This window comes from Myotis myotis, unplaced genomic scaffold, assembly GCF_014108235.1.
Source record: "Myotis myotis isolate mMyoMyo1 unplaced genomic scaffold, mMyoMyo1.p scaffold_m19_p_9, whole genome shotgun sequence".
NCBI classification, from domain to species: Eukaryota; Metazoa; Chordata; class Mammalia; order Chiroptera; family Vespertilionidae; genus Myotis; species Myotis myotis.
In genome coordinates, this window is record NW_023416401.1 from 32,648,319 (window position 1) to 32,669,199 (window position 20,881).

At 39.3% G+C, this 20,881-nt stretch overlaps 1 protein-coding gene across 2 annotated transcripts in view; it reads right to left on the reverse strand.

Moving 5' to 3' along the window:
• TWSG1 (twisted gastrulation BMP signaling modulator 1) overlaps positions 1–17,968 on the reverse strand; it is a 33,300-nt gene extending 15,332 nt beyond the window's left edge. The window contains exons 1-3 of one of the 2 annotated variants that reach the window (XM_036321867.1): positions 17,781–17,968; positions 17,125–17,211; positions 15,840–15,996 (exon numbers count right to left, since the gene is read on the reverse strand). In XM_036321867.1, coding sequence (XP_036177760.1) covers positions 15,840–15,962 — 123 coding nt within the window. In that variant the 5' untranslated portion in view covers positions 15,963–15,996; positions 17,125–17,211; positions 17,781–17,968. The remainder of the gene's footprint in view (positions 1–15,839; positions 15,997–17,124; positions 17,212–17,780) is intronic. The other variant, XM_036321866.1, reaches the window with a different exon arrangement.
• Between the last annotated feature and the right edge of the window lie 2,913 nt (positions 17,969–20,881).

The following is a 20,881-nucleotide window of genomic DNA, read 5'->3' on the forward strand; positions in this document are numbered from 1 at the left end:
GCCTCTAGTACACCAATAATGAACTATCAGAGAAACTAAAAACCAACACTCTCCATTTACCACTGCAACAACAACAAAATAAGATACCTCGGAATAAACTTAACCAAGGAGGTAAAAGACCTGTACTTGGGAAACTACAGAACACTGAAAAAAGAAACACAAGAAGATAAAAACAGGTGGAAGTATATACCATGTTCATGGGTTGGAAAAATTAACATCATTAAAATGTCCATATTGCCAAAACCGGTTTGGCTCAGTGGATAGAGCCTCGGCCTGCGGACTGAGAGGTCCCGGGTTCGATTCCGGTCAAGGGCATGTACCTGGGTTGCGGGCATATCCCCAGTAGGAGATGTGCAGCAGGCAGCTGGTCGATGATTCTCTCTCATCGATGTTTCTAACTCTCTATCTCTCTATCTCTCTCCCTTCCTCTCTGTAAAAAATCAATAAAATATATTTAAAAAAAAAAAAAAAAAAAAAAAAAAAAAAAAGATAAAATGTCCATATTATCCACAGCAATCTATAGATTCCAACACATCCCTTTTAAAATACCATGAGCATACTTCACAGATCTAGAATAAATATACCAAAAATTTATATAGAACCAAAAGAGACCCTAAATAGCCATAGCAATCTTAAGAATAACAAAATTAGAGGAATCACAATACCAGATATCAAATTATATTACAGGAGAACCAAGATGGCGACGTAAGGTACAGACCTGTGTGTGCTGCCTCCCACAACAACATTGAAAATACCAACTATAAGACAAAACAGCTATCATTCAGAACCATGGGAAAGCTGGCCCAGTGGAAGTTCTACAATTGGAAGGAAAGAAAGAACAGCATCGAGACTGAGTAGGATATGCAGAGGCGCCAAGAACAGAGGTGCGGAGATGCGCGCCAGGCGGGCTGCAACTGGATGCGCGGTTTATTTCAATTGAAAGGGGTTACAAACTCTTGAATTCACTGAGCTTGGTTGGGGCGGGATTCTGAGGTCCCAGACCCTTACGGGGAGAGGTGGGACGGCCTTACAGCGGGTCGGAAAGCAAGGGCGGCTTTCTCGTGGAGCTGCTCGCTGGCACTCGGGGACGCGGAGTCGCGGAGTGGCAAGGAGTCGCAGAGACGCCACTGCTGTTTGCTCCACCCTGGTGACTCCCTGAGACCCCGCCCTACTCAATTTACATCTCCGCCCAAGCTGTGCTAGTGGCACAAAAGGAACCAACTGTGCTTTTGCAGCTTAACCCAACAAACTGCAGATTTCAACTCCTCGCATCCATAAGGGACACACTCAAGAGGCAGAATCAGGTTCGGGGGAAGCCAGAACCGGACCCGGCTGGGCCGGCAACATGGAACCGCTGTACCAGCAAATGTACAAACAGGTCTACCAGATCCAGTCTCACTGGGACGCCAGGAGATGGCAGACAAGCAGTCTCTGCACTTAGTAGAAAACGAAATCCAAGCAAGCATACCAGAAATTCAGCCAGCAAGAACACCTGGAGGTTTGGTCCAGCAAGAAGCCGCCCAACAAAAGACAGAATGCCAAACTTCGTGTTGACTAGTTAAAGTATGATGTCCACCACCTGCAGACTGCTCTCAGAAACTTCCAGCATTGGCGATAAGCAAGGGAGCAACAGGAGAGACAGTGAGAGGAGCTTCTGTCTCGAACCTTCACCCCCAACGTGGGATGCAGCGCCCCGAGAGGCTGCGCTGGCCCCCACGAGACTGAGACAGTCCCTGCGAGTCTGAGATGGTCCATGTGAGGATGCGACGGCCCCTGTGAGGCTGAGATGGTCCCTGTGAGGCCAAACACAGGGACACGTCACGGATGGAAATAGCTACATTTTCCATGTGTATAACCTGGCAACAAAAAGGGTACACCTATGGATGAGGACAGTGGGGGGGTAAGGGCAGAGGGTGGGGTGGGAACTGGGTGGAGGGGAGCTATGGGGGGGGGGAAGGGGGAACAACTGTAATAATTTGAACAATAAAGATTTATTTTAAAAAAATTATATTACAAATCTATTGCATCAAAACAGCCTGGTACTGGCACAAGAACCAGCATATGGATCAATGGAAATAACAGAGACCCCAGAAATGATTATTGTTTTAAACCACTAAACTCTGAGGTGGTGAAATCTAATTAATACAGCTTGCTTCATAATTGAAGATTCCAGGTAATTCCTTTAGCCCTTAACACCAGACAGACACTCCTAAACAAACCCAACTTAAAGGGAAATTCTGTAGCCACCATTGCCCACTTGGCTTTCCCTGGGTCATGAGAACTTAAAACACAATACATAATATTTATCCCTATTAAATTCATCTTATTACATTCATATACTACTGGAGTCACTTCATCATTCTAAAATTACATGTTTTTGTCACTGATATTTAATCATACTGATAATAAACACTGACATGTAATTCCTACTTTTTCTTCTCCAAAAGTCCCCTAGCTGTTACACAGCACTTTCAAGAACCAACACTCGTACTAACTCTATTTAATTAGTTTGATGTCAATGTATATCTGAGACACAATAAGTACAAATTAGAATATTTTAATACTGTGGAATTCTGTAGGGTTGGGCTGTTTTTCATGTATAGGTAACTTTCCTAGGTCTGTGAGAAAGAGGACTAAATGGGCAAAGATTTTGTGAGAATTTCAGATGCCTCATCACAAAACTGGTGATGCTTGATTCAGAGAAGCTAAAACTTACTTGGAAATCTAGAAAAAACAGTCACTAAAAGTAATCTTTGTGACTTGTTTCTCCATGAAAACCTGTCAGTCCTGTTTTTGGAATGAGAGAACATTTTCTGAGTATACATTTTTTTTTTAAAAAAAATACCATCAGAGTTAAGGATATGGATACTTTTGGTTTTTAGTATTATAAAGATTGCCACCTAGTCACAAGAAATAAAGGTTCTTTTAAAATTTTAATTTACATTTTACATAGAAAATATCCCTTCACTATTTTAGTTGCTTATATTTACATTACCTATTTAGCTCAGGAGAAATGATTTAGAAAAGTAACAAATTTATTCAAAGAATATGTTTCTCCTTTTTCTCTATCAATTTCCAAATGGTAGCCTGTTAAATGAATTAATATGTTATGCTAAATAATTTTTAAATAAATGTCAATTTAATAGCTTCCATTAGAAAAACTGAGTTTGTAAAGCATTCATTATGCCTTTTATTTTAAAGTCAGGTATTTGTGAGGTGTTTTAAATTGGAATGAAAGGGTGAGTGATATCCTAAGATTACCTCTAACTAATGGAAGGTTAAAACTATGACCAAAGGTTGCTTGAGCCCTGGCTGGTGTGGCTCAGTTGGTCGGGCATCATCCCATGCACTGAAATTGATTCCTGGTCAGGGTACATGCCTGTGTTGTCGGATCCATTTCAGGTAGGGGGCATGCAGGAGGCAGACGATTGATGTTTTACTATCAGTGGATGTTTCTCTCTCTCCCTCTCCTTTCCTCTCTCTCTCTAAAAATCAATTAAAAAATAAAAATAAATTAAGGATGCTTGAACTTGCCTGGATTACCCAGCCCTCAAGATTCAAATCTACTTCACACCCTCTTACTAGATGCCTGTACTTTTACATGTCAGTGTGATAGAACAATGTATAGTAGTGATATACTTAATGATTATAATTTACTGATAGAATACAAAGTGAGAGGCTACAGAAAGCTGAGACATGGGGGAAATGACTTAAATATAAACTTTATTACCATACTATTAAAATGACTGTTAAAACTAGTTGAATGCCAAGTAACAACATGTTAGCTAATATTTTTCTGTCTTTCCATCTTACTAAACACTGAAAAAACCTTTAAGAAAACAAATTTAATCACATAAACTAAGAAATTTTACAATAAGCCTCAGAACATATTTTAAAAATCTCTATTCTTCATAACGAATGCAGTATCCTTTTCAGGAGATTGGGAAAGAAGAAAAACGAGATCCTCACACCAACCTTTTCGACAGCATTTGTAGCTTTTCAGTTTTCGAAAATACATTTAACTTCTCACTTTTCAGGAGAAAATTCCAGGCAAACTTAACATATGACATTTAGGATCTCAAAAACCTAACTTTAAATCAAGAGAACAAAAATATGGTAATCATTTGCTTTATGACTATTAAGTCAAGAAAAAATGGAAACAATTAATTTCCATGTGTAAATAATTATAATAGTCACATGTAGTGCACCAAGTAATTCATCTTTCCTATTCAATTTACATGTCTTTTAAAATCACACTATTGAATAATATTTGGTCATAAACATATTTGAAAAAGTATACTTTAATTTTTTGACAGCAAGCAAACTGTGGTTAGGATGAATGTTTCAAAATATAAAACACATTTCTAAAGTGCTTTGAACCTAAGTATTAGAAATACAAAACAACTCAAAATGTAATTCTCTGTGATGAATCAAGGATCACAGAAAAAATTACTCCATTTAAAAATGTTCAGCAGAATCTTTCCAAGACACTTAAAAAGAAATCTTTTCCGCTAGTTGTTTTAGTTGTGAGGATATAAATAAATCCACCATAACCAGAAAGAGGCTAGAGTCATGATAAAGGTAATGCATTAACAATTTTTAGATATTTATTTGATTTATAAATATTTTTTAAAATATTTACTAGAATACAAGGAAAAAACACCCAAATTCCTCCCATTTTGGTAAATTCCTATGCATTTCTAAAAAAATAATGATTGTATTCTGTCCTATGCTAAAAAAAAAAGCAATTCCCTATTATAAAAATCTGTCAACATAATTTAGTGGCTGCATAATAGGACTTAAGTTCCTGACGCACACCTTGCCCATGTTCTCACCCTATATCATTATCTTCAAAGACTTCATTATCTTCCATTTTACTATTATTTCAAAGTCTCCCATTTACTAAATTAAAAAAAAAGGTTGTGCTGAGATGTTGAATTTTCTATTTGGAAAATTTGACTATTTATATGTTTTACTAACCTCACTATAACTAAACTTGAGTACTGCTCAGTTGAATGGAACATGTGATCACAAAGTTCACAGTAGTCCAAAAAAGACTGACTCAATGCTTCCATTTATTTACTGCACCACCTCCCCAAGTTCCTAACAGGGTTTTATTTTATCACTAACAGGCAATGTACTAAGTGTTTTAAATGCAGTCTCTTGAATCTCAAAGAGTCCTAATAAGATAGTTATTTGATTTTTCAAGGAAGGTTATGAAATCTGTATATCATTCAATTAGTAAGTGGCTAAGGTTTGACCCAAGTTTTGGTTTGATATGCCTGTTTTTGGAATGAGATATATGAAACTTATTTTTTTTATTAATTTAGCATTTCAATAATTATTGTTATTTCTTAGAGAGAATGAGCCCACAATTAAATTTAGATAATCCTTTAGGTTGTTTAATTAATAGTATTACATAATTCATTCTCAGTACCTGAATACAATTAGAACTGCTATTGCCCAAGTTTAATCATTGTTTGTAAAGGTAAAGTAAGCATCATTGGTCAAGAGCTGCAAAACCAGTGAGTTGGAATTTAATGGTTAATTCTTCTGTTGCTTTAGTCAGTTAATGACCATATCACCTGCTTCCCTAGTCTGCAATTCTCAGAAAAAGTGTGGCCGTTGCTCACGGTGCTGGTACCGATGAAAAGGCGGAGGGAATGGGTTACTGATTCGTTTGAGTTCACGAAGTGAGGCTCTGAGACAGGTCTTCTGACTCAAAGTTGTTCCGACTACTACTGCTCTTACATGTGAGAGCCAGCGTAATAATGAAATACGATATCTGTTCTCTGTGTGAAGGGCTATACTAAATGTTCCTTACAGTTGGGTAATCACACTGTTCAATAATTTTATAATGGAAAAAACAAAAACTTTATACTAAATGGAAAACAAAATTTTATACATTTGGGCTATCCCATATTACCAGCACGGGTATCTAGAGAATTCGGCAAGATCCTCAAAAAGCTTATAGGAAATGAAAATCTGGCAGGATGTAAAGTTTTGAGAAAGAGCCTAATCATTTAAAAATGTATTTTACTACATTTTAATTAGAAAAAACTACAATATGACATAGAATTTCAAATTTTTGAATGCCAAAAGACAGAGGTTTTACTTATTTATTTAGTTAATCCTCACCCGAGGATTTTTTTTTTTCCCCCATTGATTTTTAGAGAGAGTGGAAGGGAGGGTGAGAGACAGAGAAACATTGATGTGAGAGAGACACATTGATTGGTTGTTTCCCGCACCTGCCCCAACCGGGCCAGGGATCAAGCCTGCAACCAAGGTACAGGCCCTTGACCAGAATCGAACCTGGGATCTGTCAGTCTTCTGGCCGACTCTCTAACCACAGAGAAAAACCAGCTAAGGCTTATCATAACTATTTAATAAACTTTAACAGAAAATGTTACTCAAGGTTCTGGTGAGATCTTAATCCTCTATGCAAAATAAATGGGGGAGGGGACTATCATTCACCTAAGACTAAGACTACTGTAAGAGTAAAAATTTATTTTATGAACTTCCAAATTTCTAGGCTAGAGATGGAAATTAATACATTGAGGAAGAATCTGATTTGCAACATATACCACTGAGTCTCATTTTGTCAGTCATAAAAAGGAAGTGGTATTGTTGGGTTTACCCTTATAAACTTTGGTATCCAAGTGAGATAATGGCTATCAAAATGCTTTTGTGACTCAGCAATCCCTCTCGCAGATATTTACTTGAGAGAAATGAAACATGTTCACACAAAGACCCATATGTGAAAGTATATATCAACTTTATTCATTATCACCAAAAACTGGAAACAACCCAATGTCCATCAACCAGTAAATGAATGAACAAATTACGGTACAGCCATACAATAGACTCAGCAATACAAAGGAAAGAAATACCTGAAACACACAATAATGTGGATGAACCTAAAAAGCATTATACTAGATGAAAGAAATCTGAGAAAAACAAAAGGCTACATACTGTACGATTCTATTTAAATGACATTCTGGAAAAAGTGAAACTATAGAGACAAAAATCAAATCAGTGGTAGCCAGGCACTGAGGCTGTGGAGGGGCTAGTTTTGACTACAGAGGAGCACGAGGTAACTTGTAAAAGTGATTAAAATATTCCCTCTCTTGACTGTATACTATAGAGCATATGTTTGTCAAAAATCATAAAACTCTATACCAAAAAAGAGAAAATTGTATGTAATTATATCTCAATAAATCTGACCCCCCAACATGCACTGGGAGGTCAGGGAACACCTTATTTCACCTTTGAAAGACCAGAATGGTATACTAGAGTACATAAATTTATTATTTTAATAAACCAGAATTAAAAAATATAAAGCACTATTTAAATGTAAGCTGATATTAAAGAAAGCAATACTGAAGATAGTTCTAACTCTGAAAACATATTCCTCTATTTTATTTATTTTAAAAAATATATTTTGTTGATTTTACAGAGAGAAGGGAGGGATAGAGAATTAGAAACATCAGTGAGAGAGAAACATTGATCAGCTGCCTTCTGCATGCCCCCCACTGGGGATGAGCCCACAACCAAGATTAATGCCCTTGCCAGAATCAAACCCCAGACCCTTCAGTACACAGCCAACGCCCTATCCACTGAATCAAACCGGTTAGGGCTATTTTATTTTTAAGCTAAAACTATATTTCTTTTAACTAACAAATACTGTACTTTCTTTTTATAAAGAAGCATAAAATAATGCTAATAAAAAACACTGAACAGAAAAGTTATATATATAATACAGTTGTTAAAATCACCTTAACGTAGAATTAAAACCTGGAAAGTACTATATTGAAATATTAGAGTAATCTGTGCTTGTAAAACATAACTATGAATGATTTACTTTTTTTCTATTCCTATGCATTCTGTAATTTTTTAAAAAATATGAAAAATTTTTATAATGGCAAATAAACATTTAATTTATTTGGGTAGTATGACTTAAGAGCCAGATTAATGTCTGTACAATTATGAAAACATACACTAAAAACACAAACTGAGGTCCTTAAATACTAAATTAAGCAAACTCTAAATATTTATAATATCTTTATTAGGAAAAAAAAAGGCCCCGGGAATGTAAGAACAAAGCTAGTTATCAGTAAATGCATAATGCGTAAGCATCAGTAATCAAGGAAGCATTAGGTTGTACCTATGCTGATATTATTTACACATTTTCTTAGATCAAATGGGTATTTAAAAATATATAAAACATATCTTCAAACAATTAGCCTTTATTCAAAAGAATAAACATAATGATATTATGCTAGGTTACAACAAATCTATTTTGACATATTAATACTCTTTAAGGAGACCATCAGACAAACTTTCACCAAACTGAACAAAAATATCTCAGCTGAATCTTATTATCATGTTGTTCTTTATAAATTCCAACTGGTTGGTAAACTTTTGTTCTGAAAATAATATAAACTTAAATGAAACACTACGGGGAACAGTAGTGTTCTCTGTCAGTGAAATATATCAGCATACGAGTTCATGTACATACATAAACTTCCAACATATGTCAAATGGCACCCATTTCTTACATAAACCTAGTAATAAAATTTTAAACCTTAATTTACTGTATAAGTTCCCCGACAAATTTCTTTAAAATACTCCCATTGGGGTAAGGTGGAGGTAGGTATAGATAAGACTGGACTGGCTATTTGTGAATCACTGTTGAAGTTGAGTGATAGGTTAATGGGGGATTATTTGACTATTTATTTTTTTCTATTTTATACTTGAAAATTTCTCCCTGTTTTATATTTGAAAATGTCCATGTCTTCCAATGAAATCCTAATTTTTGTTTTAATATAATAATTTAACAAAGTGAAACAGCCAGTGAAAATAAATTTGTCTCTACTTACAAATTTTAGCAGCTATTCTAACTGCATTAAACATTTGAAGGAAAACAATGACTTATTCTTCTCTTAAATTACATCAGGCCTAATTCATTACTTTTGGACATTAATTCAAAGATTTTCATGAGGTGTTAACAGAAGCAAAAGAGGACAAAAATGAGTTAGAGCCACAACTTTTATGAGCAGGAAGTAAAATGAAGAGGAAAAAAACACTGTAAGAAATAAGGTAATGTTTTTAAGAGAAAAAAGGAAACACTGTATATTATAAACCAAATATTACTAGTATTAGTGACAAACCAAGATAATGTAGCAAGAAAATAATGTAGGTTTAATTAGCACTGATTAAGGAAAAAGGAAGAGAAAGTTAATTTATTTTTTTAGTTTACTGTGATTAAGAAAGTCCTTAAGTTATCTGAACTATTTATATTTTTAACTAAGACAAAAATACATTTAAAAATTATAATTATTAATAAACTATTTTGATATTGCAACTTATTCCAATAAATCTAAGATTTATTTAATAGTTAAATAAGTTTTTAGAATAAAAAAGCAGACTGTTGATTTAGTGCATAAAAGTGCTAAGTAGCCCTAACTGGTTTGGCTCAGCAGATAGAGCATCGGCCTGCGGACTCAAGGGTCCCAGGTTCGATTCCGGTCAAGAGCATGTACCTTGGTTGCGGGCATATACCCAGTAGGGGGTGTGCAGGAGGCAGCTGACCGATGTTTCTCTCTCATCGATGTTTTTAACTCTCTATCCCTCTCCCTTCCTCTCTATAAAATCAATAAAATATATTAAAAAAAAAGGTGCTAAGTAAATACACAGATAACCAGTAAAGAGCTAAAATAATAATACATTAACAATCTCTGAACCTAAGTTTGAATATTTTCATTAAATATAATGTTTACATCACCCTAAATATGACTCTAAATATTTGCCAAAAGTACTCACAAGTCAATTAGGTGTTGTTTTTTGTTTTGGTTTTTTTTTTAGTTCTTAATACAAAAATGGGTCTTGAGATTTCTGAGGTAAAAGCATAATATTGATCCAAATTTTATATTTTTTTCCCACAGCGAAAGATCTTGTTAAAAGGAAAATCCTATATTACCATTTTTTTTTCCTGACATAGGAAAACAAAACCACTCATTACATCAGCAAGGAAATACACCATGATGACAATTTTACTTTTTTGATGTTTAAAGTTAGATTTCTTTCCTGTCAGAAGCACAAAATAAATATTTATGTAGGGACTACCCTTATTTGTAGCAACTGGTAGGAGTGGCAGGAATGACTGTGCTGCTTGTGGCCACGCTGGTAAAAATATTTACATAACTATGAGCTTCCAGGGAAATTTTTTTATATTTAGTTACTTCAAGAGTTGCAGAGAGCTCAATATAAACAAATGTTCTAGCTTATCCTAACAGTACATCATTTCAACACTACAGATGCTGTTTAAACCAAACCAAAGTAACAAAAGGAAAATCTAAATTCCCTCTAAGATGTAGGAAGTAATACCTTTCTTTAAACTTTAATAGCATTGCCTTTCCTAAAGTACTCTCCAATGTTCATTTTTGTACATGTTCTTTTTCTGTAAGTGTAAGGAGAGAAGCTACTATTATCATCTAAAATGTCAATATGCCTTGTACTTTGATGAATATAAAAGCAAAATTTTAATAACTTACTATGTGCAATGGAAAGCAAAACTCCAGCAATTCTTAACGCTCTTTTTTATTTCTTTAATCCTCACCCAAGGATATGTTGATTGATTTTAGAGAGACAGGAAGGGACACACAGAGAGAGAAATGCTCCACCAGGGATTAAACCTGCAACCCAGGAATGTTACCTGACTAGGAATGGAACCCACAAGCTTTCGGTGTATGGGACAATGCTCCAACCAACTGAACCACACTGGCAATTCTTAATCTTTCAGAGCAACAACGACCTTGAGAACCTTCTGAAAGCTATGGAATTTTTTCCTTTTTCATACTGTACATATACAATTTTTGATTCTGAAGATGCCATAAGCCTTTAAGAGATCCAAGGACCCCACTTAACCATTCTTGGCACATGAAACACCAATAGCCAACCTGTTCTTCAATTGAAGAAAACAGGAATGGAAGAGGGCATCAAAGTTCAAGTTTCTATCAGTCCTGTTAGGCTACCCTCCACACTAGAGCAAAAGACAAGAACGGGGATCTACTTTCCACCCGCCCACTCCAACCACAGCAATAAAACCAGCCGATCAAAACAAACACCAAAAACTTCTGCTCAGGAAAATGACCAGTCTCAGAGCAGAAGGGCTTCCCTGCCCCTCCAGTCTGTGTCCGTCAGCCCTGCCCACATATAGTCTCCCAACCATGCTTTGAATGCCTCATTCTTAACTATAATGGACAACTAAATAAAAATTGGGGAAGGCCTGCCATACCAGAGATGTAAGTTAAAAAAATAACCTTGGAAGAAATATAAATACAGGTAAGTAACAGAATAAATTTCCGGTAAGTATCCTCAGAAATACTTGATGAGAAAAGAGTGCATTCAAAAACAAATGAAAGTGTTAATCTCTTCCCATCCCCTCCACCTGACTACCCTCTGTGCCATGCATTCATGCCTCTGGACCTATTTTTGTTCATTAGATCTCACATATAACTGAGATTATGTGATATTTGTCTTTCTCTAACTGGCTTATTTTGCTTAGCATAATAATCTCCAGGTCCATCCATGCTGTCTGTCACAAAGGGTAAGAGATCCTCTTTTTTTACAGAACGGGTAGTATTCCACTGTGTAAATGTACCAAAGGTTTTTTAATCCACTCATCTACTGATGAGGCACTTGGGCTGTCTCCAGATCTTAGCTATAGTAGCAGCTTTATTTTTATACTAGAGGCCCGGTGCACGAAATTCGTGCACTGGGGTGGGGGGGTGGGGCCTCAGCCCAGTCTGCACCCTCTCCAATCCAGGACCCATTGGGGGATGTCCAACTGCTGGTTAAGGCCCCGGATCGGGCCTAAACTGGCAGCCAGACATCCTTCGCACAATCCGGGACTGCTGGCTCCCAACTGCTCGCCTGCCTGCCTGATTGTCCCTAACTGCTTCTGCCTGCCAGCCTGATCATCACCTAACTGCTCCCCTGCCAGCCCGATTGTCCCTAACTGCCCTCCCTTGCTGGCCCAGTTCCCCTCAACTGCTCTTGCCTGCAGGCCCGGTCCCCACCAACTGCCCTCCACTACCAGTCTGGTTACTCCCACCTGCCCTCCCCTTCAGGCCTGGTTGCCCCCACCTGCCCTCCCCTGCCGGCCCGGTCCCCCTTAACTGCCCTCCCCTACAGGCCTGGTCCCCCCTAACTGCCCTCTCCTGCAGGCTTGGTCCCCCCCAACTGCCCTCCCCTGCAGGTCTGGTCATCCCCAACTGCCCTCCCCTGCCGGCCTGGTCGCCCCTAACTGCCTTCCCCTGCTGGCCATCTTTGACCACATGGGGGCGGCCATCTTGTGTGAGGGTATGATGGTCAATTTGCATATTACCTCTTTATTACATAGGATGTCTTTTATTAATTTCAGAGAGGAAAGGAGAGGGAGATAGAAGCGTCAATATTGAGAGAGAATCACTGATCGGCTGCCTCCTGCATGCCCTCCACTGGGGATCAAACCTGCAACCCGGGCATGTGCCCTGACTAGGAATTGAACTGTGATCTCCTGATTCTTAGGTTGAAGCTCAATCACTAAGCCACACCAGCCAGGCAAGCTTTATTTTTAATTGCCCAAACCTAGAAGCAACGAAGATGAATCTTAATAGGTGAATGGATAAACAAATTGTGGCACATCCAAAAAATAGAGCATCGTACTGCCAAATGAAGGGTCACAGGTTTGATTCCCGGTCAAAGGCACATACCTGGGTTGCAGGTTCAATCCCCAGCCCTGGGTCAGGGGCGTGTAGGAAGCAACCACTCTCTCTAAAAATCAATGGGAAAAATAGCCTCAGGTAAGGATTAACACACACACACACACACAGAAAATCTGACCCAGCAATTCACTCCTGGGTATATACCCAAAAGAAATACAAACATATCCACATAAAAACTTACACATGAATATTCACAGCAGCATTATTCACCATAGCCAAAAAATATAAACAATCCAAATACCCATCAACTGATGAACAGATAAATTAAAGTAGGTATATCCATACAGTGGAAAATTATTTGATCATATAATAAAGAGTTAATATGCAAATGGTCATCACACCCTCACACCATCACACCATGATGCCCTCACACCATCACGATCCATCACCAGAAGGCTGCATGCGCAGCAGGCGCACGTGGGTTGATGGGGACTTGACGCTGCATGCACAGCATGGAGGCGGGACCCCCGGCTCCAACCTACGTCTTTGGGGCAATCCATTGAGGAGCCCCAGATGGGTGGGTGAAGCCTACCTCTTTGGGGAGATTGATTGCAGGGCTCCTGCACTGTGAAAGGACACAGGCCAGGCTGGGGGGACCCTGTCCCCCAACCAAGTGCACGAATTTCGTGCACCGGGCCTCTAGTTTGACCATAAAAGAATGAAGTGCTGATACCTGTTATAACATGCATGAATCTTGAAAACATTATATTCAATAACATAAGATAGACATAAAATATAACATATTATATGATTCCATTCATATTAAATGTACAGAGTAGGCATATAGAAACATAGAAAGTAGATTACTGATTGCCTAGAGGTGGGGAAGAAGAAATGGGAAATGACTGCTAATGGGTATGAGGTTTCTTTTTAGGGTGATGGAAATGTTCTAAAATTACATTGTGGTGATGGATGCATAACTCTGAATACACCAAAATTCTTTGAATTATACATTTAAATCAGTGAAATTTATAATATTAGAATTATATATCTCAATAAAGCTGTTTAAAAAAATCTAAGAACATTGATCACAGACTCATATTAATAAGAGTTTCAATAAGATATTATATATAAAAATAATAATAAAAGGGAATGTTCTAGTTTTCATTATTTGAACTAATGGAAATTACAGACCTCTGAGAGTCAAAAAATAATTTGGAATTTAAGTGAATTTCCACCTAAACATGAATATAGTAATTGTTATGAGACTTTATTTCTATTAATGAACAACGAAGCTCCATTGAAACAACTGGGAAGTGAACACAGATTCCCCATGTGACCACAGCACAAAGCTGGAATTAATGTACAGACTCTAAAATTTTCAGCAAGCATAAGCCTAAGCAGACATGCCATATCAAAACTTCCATGTATAAAATTAGGTGATATTAAAGAATTACTGGTAATTTTAAAATTGCTAATAGCTATGTGTTAAAGAGTTCGTATCATTAAGAGATGGGTATTAGATTTATGGCAAAATAGTATCATGGATTTGCTTGAAATTAAAACAGAACCGCAGCGGTCAGGGTAGAGGAATAGAGATAAAACAAGGGTAACCATGAGTTAATAATTGCTGTAACTGTTATTTATTATACCCTCATCTCTTCTATTTGTGCTTGAAAATGTTCATAGTAAAAAAATTAAAAACCAACCACTGAACTAACAAACTTTTCTATTAAATGTTTTGGTTTGAAATGCAAAGTAAGAGTGAACAGAATTGAGATGGTGGCAAACTACACTCACATAAAGGCCATGCTTCCTGGAATTTCAATTATTAATGAAAAGAACCAAATTGTCAGAATTAAGCACAAAATGCCTCTAATCTATAAAAATCCTTATTACTTCTAGTACAAACACACAATTGCTCTTATGTCAGGGTTATAGCCAAGAGGTAGCTGACTCATACTTACATAGAATTCTAGTATATGTGGTTACTAAATTTCTTAGCCAACAGCCAATAATTAGAAGGGAGGCTAATAAACACACACACAAAGAGCATAAGACTACTGATGATCTAATAGGATGGAAAAGAGAGAACAGCTATATAAGACATGAAGTTCACCACTAATGAACACAACTTTATGAAGAGTAATAACCAGTATGATTAGGGGAAAGGCCACAGGCTTTGGAGTCAAACACAGACCCACATTCTATAGCCGCTTACTAGCTATGTGAACCGAGCCAAATTACTTAACCTCACTTTTCTCTTGAAATGAGAAAATGACAGTGGTAGCTACATCACTAGGCTTGCTTTGATGACTAAAAAAGTTAATTATCATGTATTTTGGAAGCTGATTTCCCAATCCCAGATAACTTGCTTGCAACCCTGTAAGGAACCCTAAGCCAAAACCACCCAGATCAACTGCTCCAGATTCCCAACCCTAAGAAACTGCATGAGCCCTAGCTGGTTTTGCTCAGTGGATAGAGCATCGGCCTGCGGACTGAAGGGTCCAGGGTTCGATTCTGGTCAAGGGCACATGCCTGGGTTGTGGGCTCGATCCCCCGTAGGGGGCAGGCAGGAGGCAGCCAGTCAATGATTCTCTCTCATCATTGATGTTTCTATCTCTCCCTCTCCCTTCCTCTCTGAAATCAATAAAGATATATTTAAAAAAAGAAAAAGAAACTGCATGAAATAATAAATGTCTATAAATTAAGTTGCTACATTTGGAGGTAATTTCTTACATAGAATAGACAACATAGAATAAACAACGTTACGTGTAGCGTACAATTTGTATATTATTTGACTAGCTAAATTTCCCCCCTAAATGTAGTTATTTAGTCTCTTTGCTATGTAAACTAGAGTACACAGGAGAAACCCTTTAATTCCTCTGAAGAGAGTGCTCATCACCTTGTAACAGCATGTTTATGAAGCTGGATATTATTTTTAGTACTAAACCTCTTGAATCTAACCTTGCTTGTATGCAAGTGAACTAAGGGGGCAAAAACCCAGACCACTGTGTCTGTCATAACTCACCTAATACACTGTATTACATGTACACTCTATATCTATATATCTGTGCTCTATCTCTGCTCTACAATACACTTTAATATTAATAATAATATTCTTAGTCCTACCTGAATGAGGCATTTGCTCACATCACTAGCACAGAGTGCTTTGTTACAACTCAGGGACACAGGGATCCATGTCAGGAACACCAAGATGGCTAGAGTAAGCATAACAACAGAATGTGACTTCATGTTTCTTCAAAGACAATCAGTAATTCCCAGGAAGCTAAACCAAAACAAATAACAAACAAAAAACTTTAATTCAAAGGCAAGTGTTAGGGTAAAAACAAAATACAAAAATGAAAAACAACACAAATAAACCAAACTCATTGTGTTAGAAGACTTTTGAGTGATCATTTAAAGGTCACTCAATGAAAGATTAAGCATGAAAAAACACCCTACAATTTTATATAATAATGTCTTGTTGGCCATCTTCAAAGATTTAGAATAAATTTCTCAGACTACCTAGAAACAGTGACTGTTAAAGTGGATATATATATATATATATATATATATATATATATATAAAATATATATATATATTATATATATGTAGGTATTTATAGGTCATCAGTAACTTGAGAGTATATCAAGCAAATAACTAATTTTAAAACTACACTGATACTATTCAACTTTAGTTTTAGGCCTATTATTCAACTTTATGCCGGTATAAAAACTATTAGTATTGTATTCTAATCTAAAAACATTTAACAATATTTTAATTCTTAGAATTAAAACAAAGATCTTAAATGCAAATAATTCTAGTAATGATGATTATTTCATTGTTCCTTAACATAATCAGAATGAAGCAGTTCAAAGAAAGGAGTTGACAGTCATTCCTTAACTAATTTAGCAAGTAACAAAGGGATGGTAAATTATTAACTGCATTATGTGAAGCTCTTCTTTTGATTCTATACCACAGGGACCATAGACTCTTCAAAATCATTAAGATGATATCACACTTTCAAAGAAAGAAAAAAAAACCAAAAAACCAGGACGAATTCTGACAGTGGTTAAACAACCAATGTGGCTATTAAAATTTTTAAAAAGCGAAGATATAACTTCTTAAGGTTAAAACGCCCCCCCCAATAGAACCAATTAAAATAAATGACTACTGATGTAAGAGGGATAAAAGGTACGTTTATAGGGCCTTTATAATTACCGTAAACTTTTACACTAAGTATTACGAAGTACAATTAAATTAAGCAAAAACAATAAGGTGAAAGAATAGAAGGCTTCGTACCCAGTATGACTCAATCTTGAAAGAGAAAGCCCTGCTGACTGCTCCCGAGGCCACAGGTTTTCTTAAAGACCGTTAGCAACCCAATTACCTAATTTATTTAACAACACGTACCAAGTGGAATGACTTTTGGAGCCACCAGTGGAGGCCGAGGAAGGTATCTGAAACTGATTTTATCCAGAACTAGTTTTCATCCTACAGCTACCAAAAAGGGGGTTTTAATTTTTTCGTCTCTTACGGTTGTCTTCATCCTACTCCCAAAATCTTACTGGGAAGATATTCGAGTAAACAGGGCATACACAAAGCAGGCAGCAGCATGATCTAAGCGGCTTCTTGCTGTCTTTCTGAGTTTAGAACAAGCCCCATCACAACGGTCTCCGCCCGCCCTGAGCTGCTGCTCCGGCTCCGGCGACCGTGCGTGGCCCGGGGAGCAGGCGCTGACAGCCGCCTTTGTGCCGCCGGGGAAGGCGGCGGAGGCCCTCGCCCTCGCCCCCGCTCCCCGCGGGCGGAGGACCAGGCCAGGAGCGCGGGCCCGAGCGGTGCAGGAAAAGAGGCGCAGAGGGGCCGCGGGTCGTGGCGCCAGGGCCGCCCGGCACCCCCCGGCGGCGGTACCCCACTTTGTCCTCCGCGGAGGCGGGGCTCCGGCCGCGCGAGCGCTCCCATTCCTCCCGGCTCCCTGGAAGCCCACCGCGGGCACGGCCTCCGGAGGCCGAGCTCGGGGCACTGACCCTCCCGGCCGCGGACGCCAGTGCCAGCCCGCTCCCGCTCACCGTGCGCCGCGGCACCGCTGGGCGGCCTGGCCCGGCTCCGCGGCGGCTCGGCCCAGCTCGGACGCTCTGCGGGGCTGTGCGAGGGAGGCAGGCCGCGCCTCCGCGCAGTCCCTCCGCGCGACGCCGCGAGCTTCCGACACCTCAAAGGCACAGGCCCGCCCGCTCAGCACTCCTCCCTCTCCTCCTCCGCCCGCCCTCGGCCCCCCGCCACCGCCAGCTCGGCCAGGAGACGTCTCTCACGCTCTGGACGCTGCGGAGAGCGCACGCCCCGCCCCCGGCCCCGCCCCCGCCGGGCCATGACCCCGCCCCCAGGAACACACCCACTCTGGCGCCCCCGCGCGCTTTCTCTCAGCCCTCTTCCCTTCCCCACATCAGGCTTCGCAGGCCCTACTGTCAGGCCCATTCTCTGCACTTATGTGCTAGTCATGGAACTGAGCTCACTGAATCCTCACAGCAACCCTGTGAGGCAGCTAGCTGTTACATGTCCTCTTAGAGCAGTGGTTCTCAACAGTTCCTCATGTTGTGGTGACCCCCAACCATAAAATTATTTTCGTTGCTACTTCATAACTGTAATGTTGCTGTTATGAATCGTAATGTAAATATCTAATATGCAGGATGTATTTAGGCGACCCCTGTGAAAGGGTCGTTCGACCCCCAAAGGGGTCGCGACCCACGGGTTGAGAACCTCTGGACTAGAGGGATGCAAGACTGAGGCACTGAGTGATCAGGGGAGCTGACCTTGTTCTTTGACATCAGGGGTCGGGGATGTTAAAATACAGGATTCTGGTGCCGGGAGCCAGTCCATCCTTGCTGTTTCAAGGGACCTGGCATATATGGCATACTGTTCTTAATATGTTTGCTCACCTTCTTGGCACTATGTGTTTTAACCAAGGTCACCTCTCTGAGAAAGGTTGTTTCCCCAGGTAGGGATTTACCCCTGAAGTTAGGGAGGGAATAAAACCCCTTAACTAAGTGCCAGGTGGGTAATTAATCACTTTAACTACGAACAATCATGCTTAAGCTACATAATCTTTACTCCCTGGAATGGAGATAAGAAACGCCCTAACCTTTGGAATAGAGATTGATAGGATTGGAATCAACTGGTATAAATACAGATGTAACAAGACAACAGGACACAGAACCTAGAGACAGAAGAACTTCGCTGGAGAGAACATGGCAAAAGATCCTGGACAGAAACTGGAGACAGAACCTAGAGACAGAACCTTGCGAGAGAACCTGGCTGAAGAACCTAGAGACAGAACCTGGCTACAGAACCTGGATAGAACATGGCAAGAGAACCTGACTAGAACCTGGTGACTGAACCTGGCAAAAGATCCTGGACAAAACCTGGCTACAGAACCTCGCAGGAGAACCTGGACAGAACCTGGCGACAGAACCTGGCTGGAAAACCTAGCTAGAGAACATGGCAACAGAACCTGGACAGAACCTGGCAATAGAACTTGGCAGGAGAGCCTGGATAGAACCTGGCTGGAGAACCTGGTGACAGAACTTGGCTGGAGAACCTAGTGAGAGAACCGAACCAGAACTTGGCTGGAGATCCTGGCTGGGCTGCTGATCAACTGAACGCTGTCTCCGTGTCATTCCTTCTTCGCCAACTCCGTCCACACCTTTTGGGACCTCTGGACCTGCTGGGGTTGGACCCCAGCATTCTGGGATCTGCATGAGACCGACTGAATAAGGATCCCCCAGGGCAGAGCCTTTTTCCAGCAGCTCACTAAAGTCTGCTGTGCCCTGAGGGAGTGCCTGGCACCGTGCTTAGCATTGTAAATAGAAGTGAGGACATGCCATAGGAGCAGGCCAAGAAAAAGCTTACTGGCCTGCGGAGAAGACGGACAGACAGCTCCACAAATGGCTACAGTGCACCACTCCAAGCCTCAATAGGAGAGGGCAGACCTAGCAAGCAGGATGCCAGAACTCATTGCAGCCCATATTTCAAGAAAGTGAATTCATTTCAACAACAGCTAGCATGTAGATAAAGGCAATGGAGAATTGTACTCAGTTCCTTCCCACAACCCTGGGAATTTGCAGGTGTGGCTCAGTGGTTGAGGGTGGACCTATGAACCAGAAGGTCTCAGTTGGATTCCCAGTCAGGGCACATGCCCGGTTGCAGGCTCCATCCCCAGTAGGGGACTACAGGAGGCAGCCTATCAATGATTCTCATCATTGATGTTTCTATCTCTCTCTCCTTTTCCCTTCCTCTCTGAAATCAATAAAAATATATTTTAAAAACAGATTCCAGAAAGATTAAGTTGGAGCCCATTGGACTATGATCCACAAGGTATTTCTCCTTGGAAATACTGACCTAGTGCTAATGTCTTAAGCTAGAAGCAGTCTTAAATGCCTTATATGTGGAATCCTGTTATCAAAATTAATTGAACAAAATAGAAAAAGAGGCATGGATACATGGGACAGACTGGCAGCTGTCAGAGGGGTGGGAGAAGGGTTACTGGATGAAGGTGAAGGGATTAGCCAAAGAACATATATGCATGACACCCAGACACAGAGAACAGTGTGGAGATGGCCAGAGGGAAGGTGAGGCAGGGGCTGGGTTGAAGTGGGTAAAGGGGAAGAAAATGGGGACATCTGTAATAGTATCAACAATAAAAATAAATTTAAAAAAGTACTTGGTAATAGTAAATTTAACAAAAAATTATTTTAATACGAAGTTATCCTCTCTTTTGGGTAAATATTTGAGTGAAATTGATGGTATTTTTTATAGTAAGTGTATTTTTTATATTGTAAACTACTAAATGGATATCCAAAATGGTGGTAGCATTTTGCATTTTTACCAGCAATCGAAGAGTTCTAGTTGCTCAACAGTTTCTCCAATTCTTGGTATTTTAAACATTAATTTTAGCCATTCTAGTTGGTAGATACTGGTATAACATTGTGGTTTTAATTTGATTTCCCTAATGACTAATGATGTTGAGCACTTTGCTATGTTTTTTTCCTTGCCATTCATATATCTTTAGTAAAATGTTAATTTTCTTATTGAGTTGAAAACTTTATCTTTACATTTTCCCGAATAAAATATTTTGTATTTAAAAAATATTTTTTTATTTATTTCAGAAAGGAAGGAA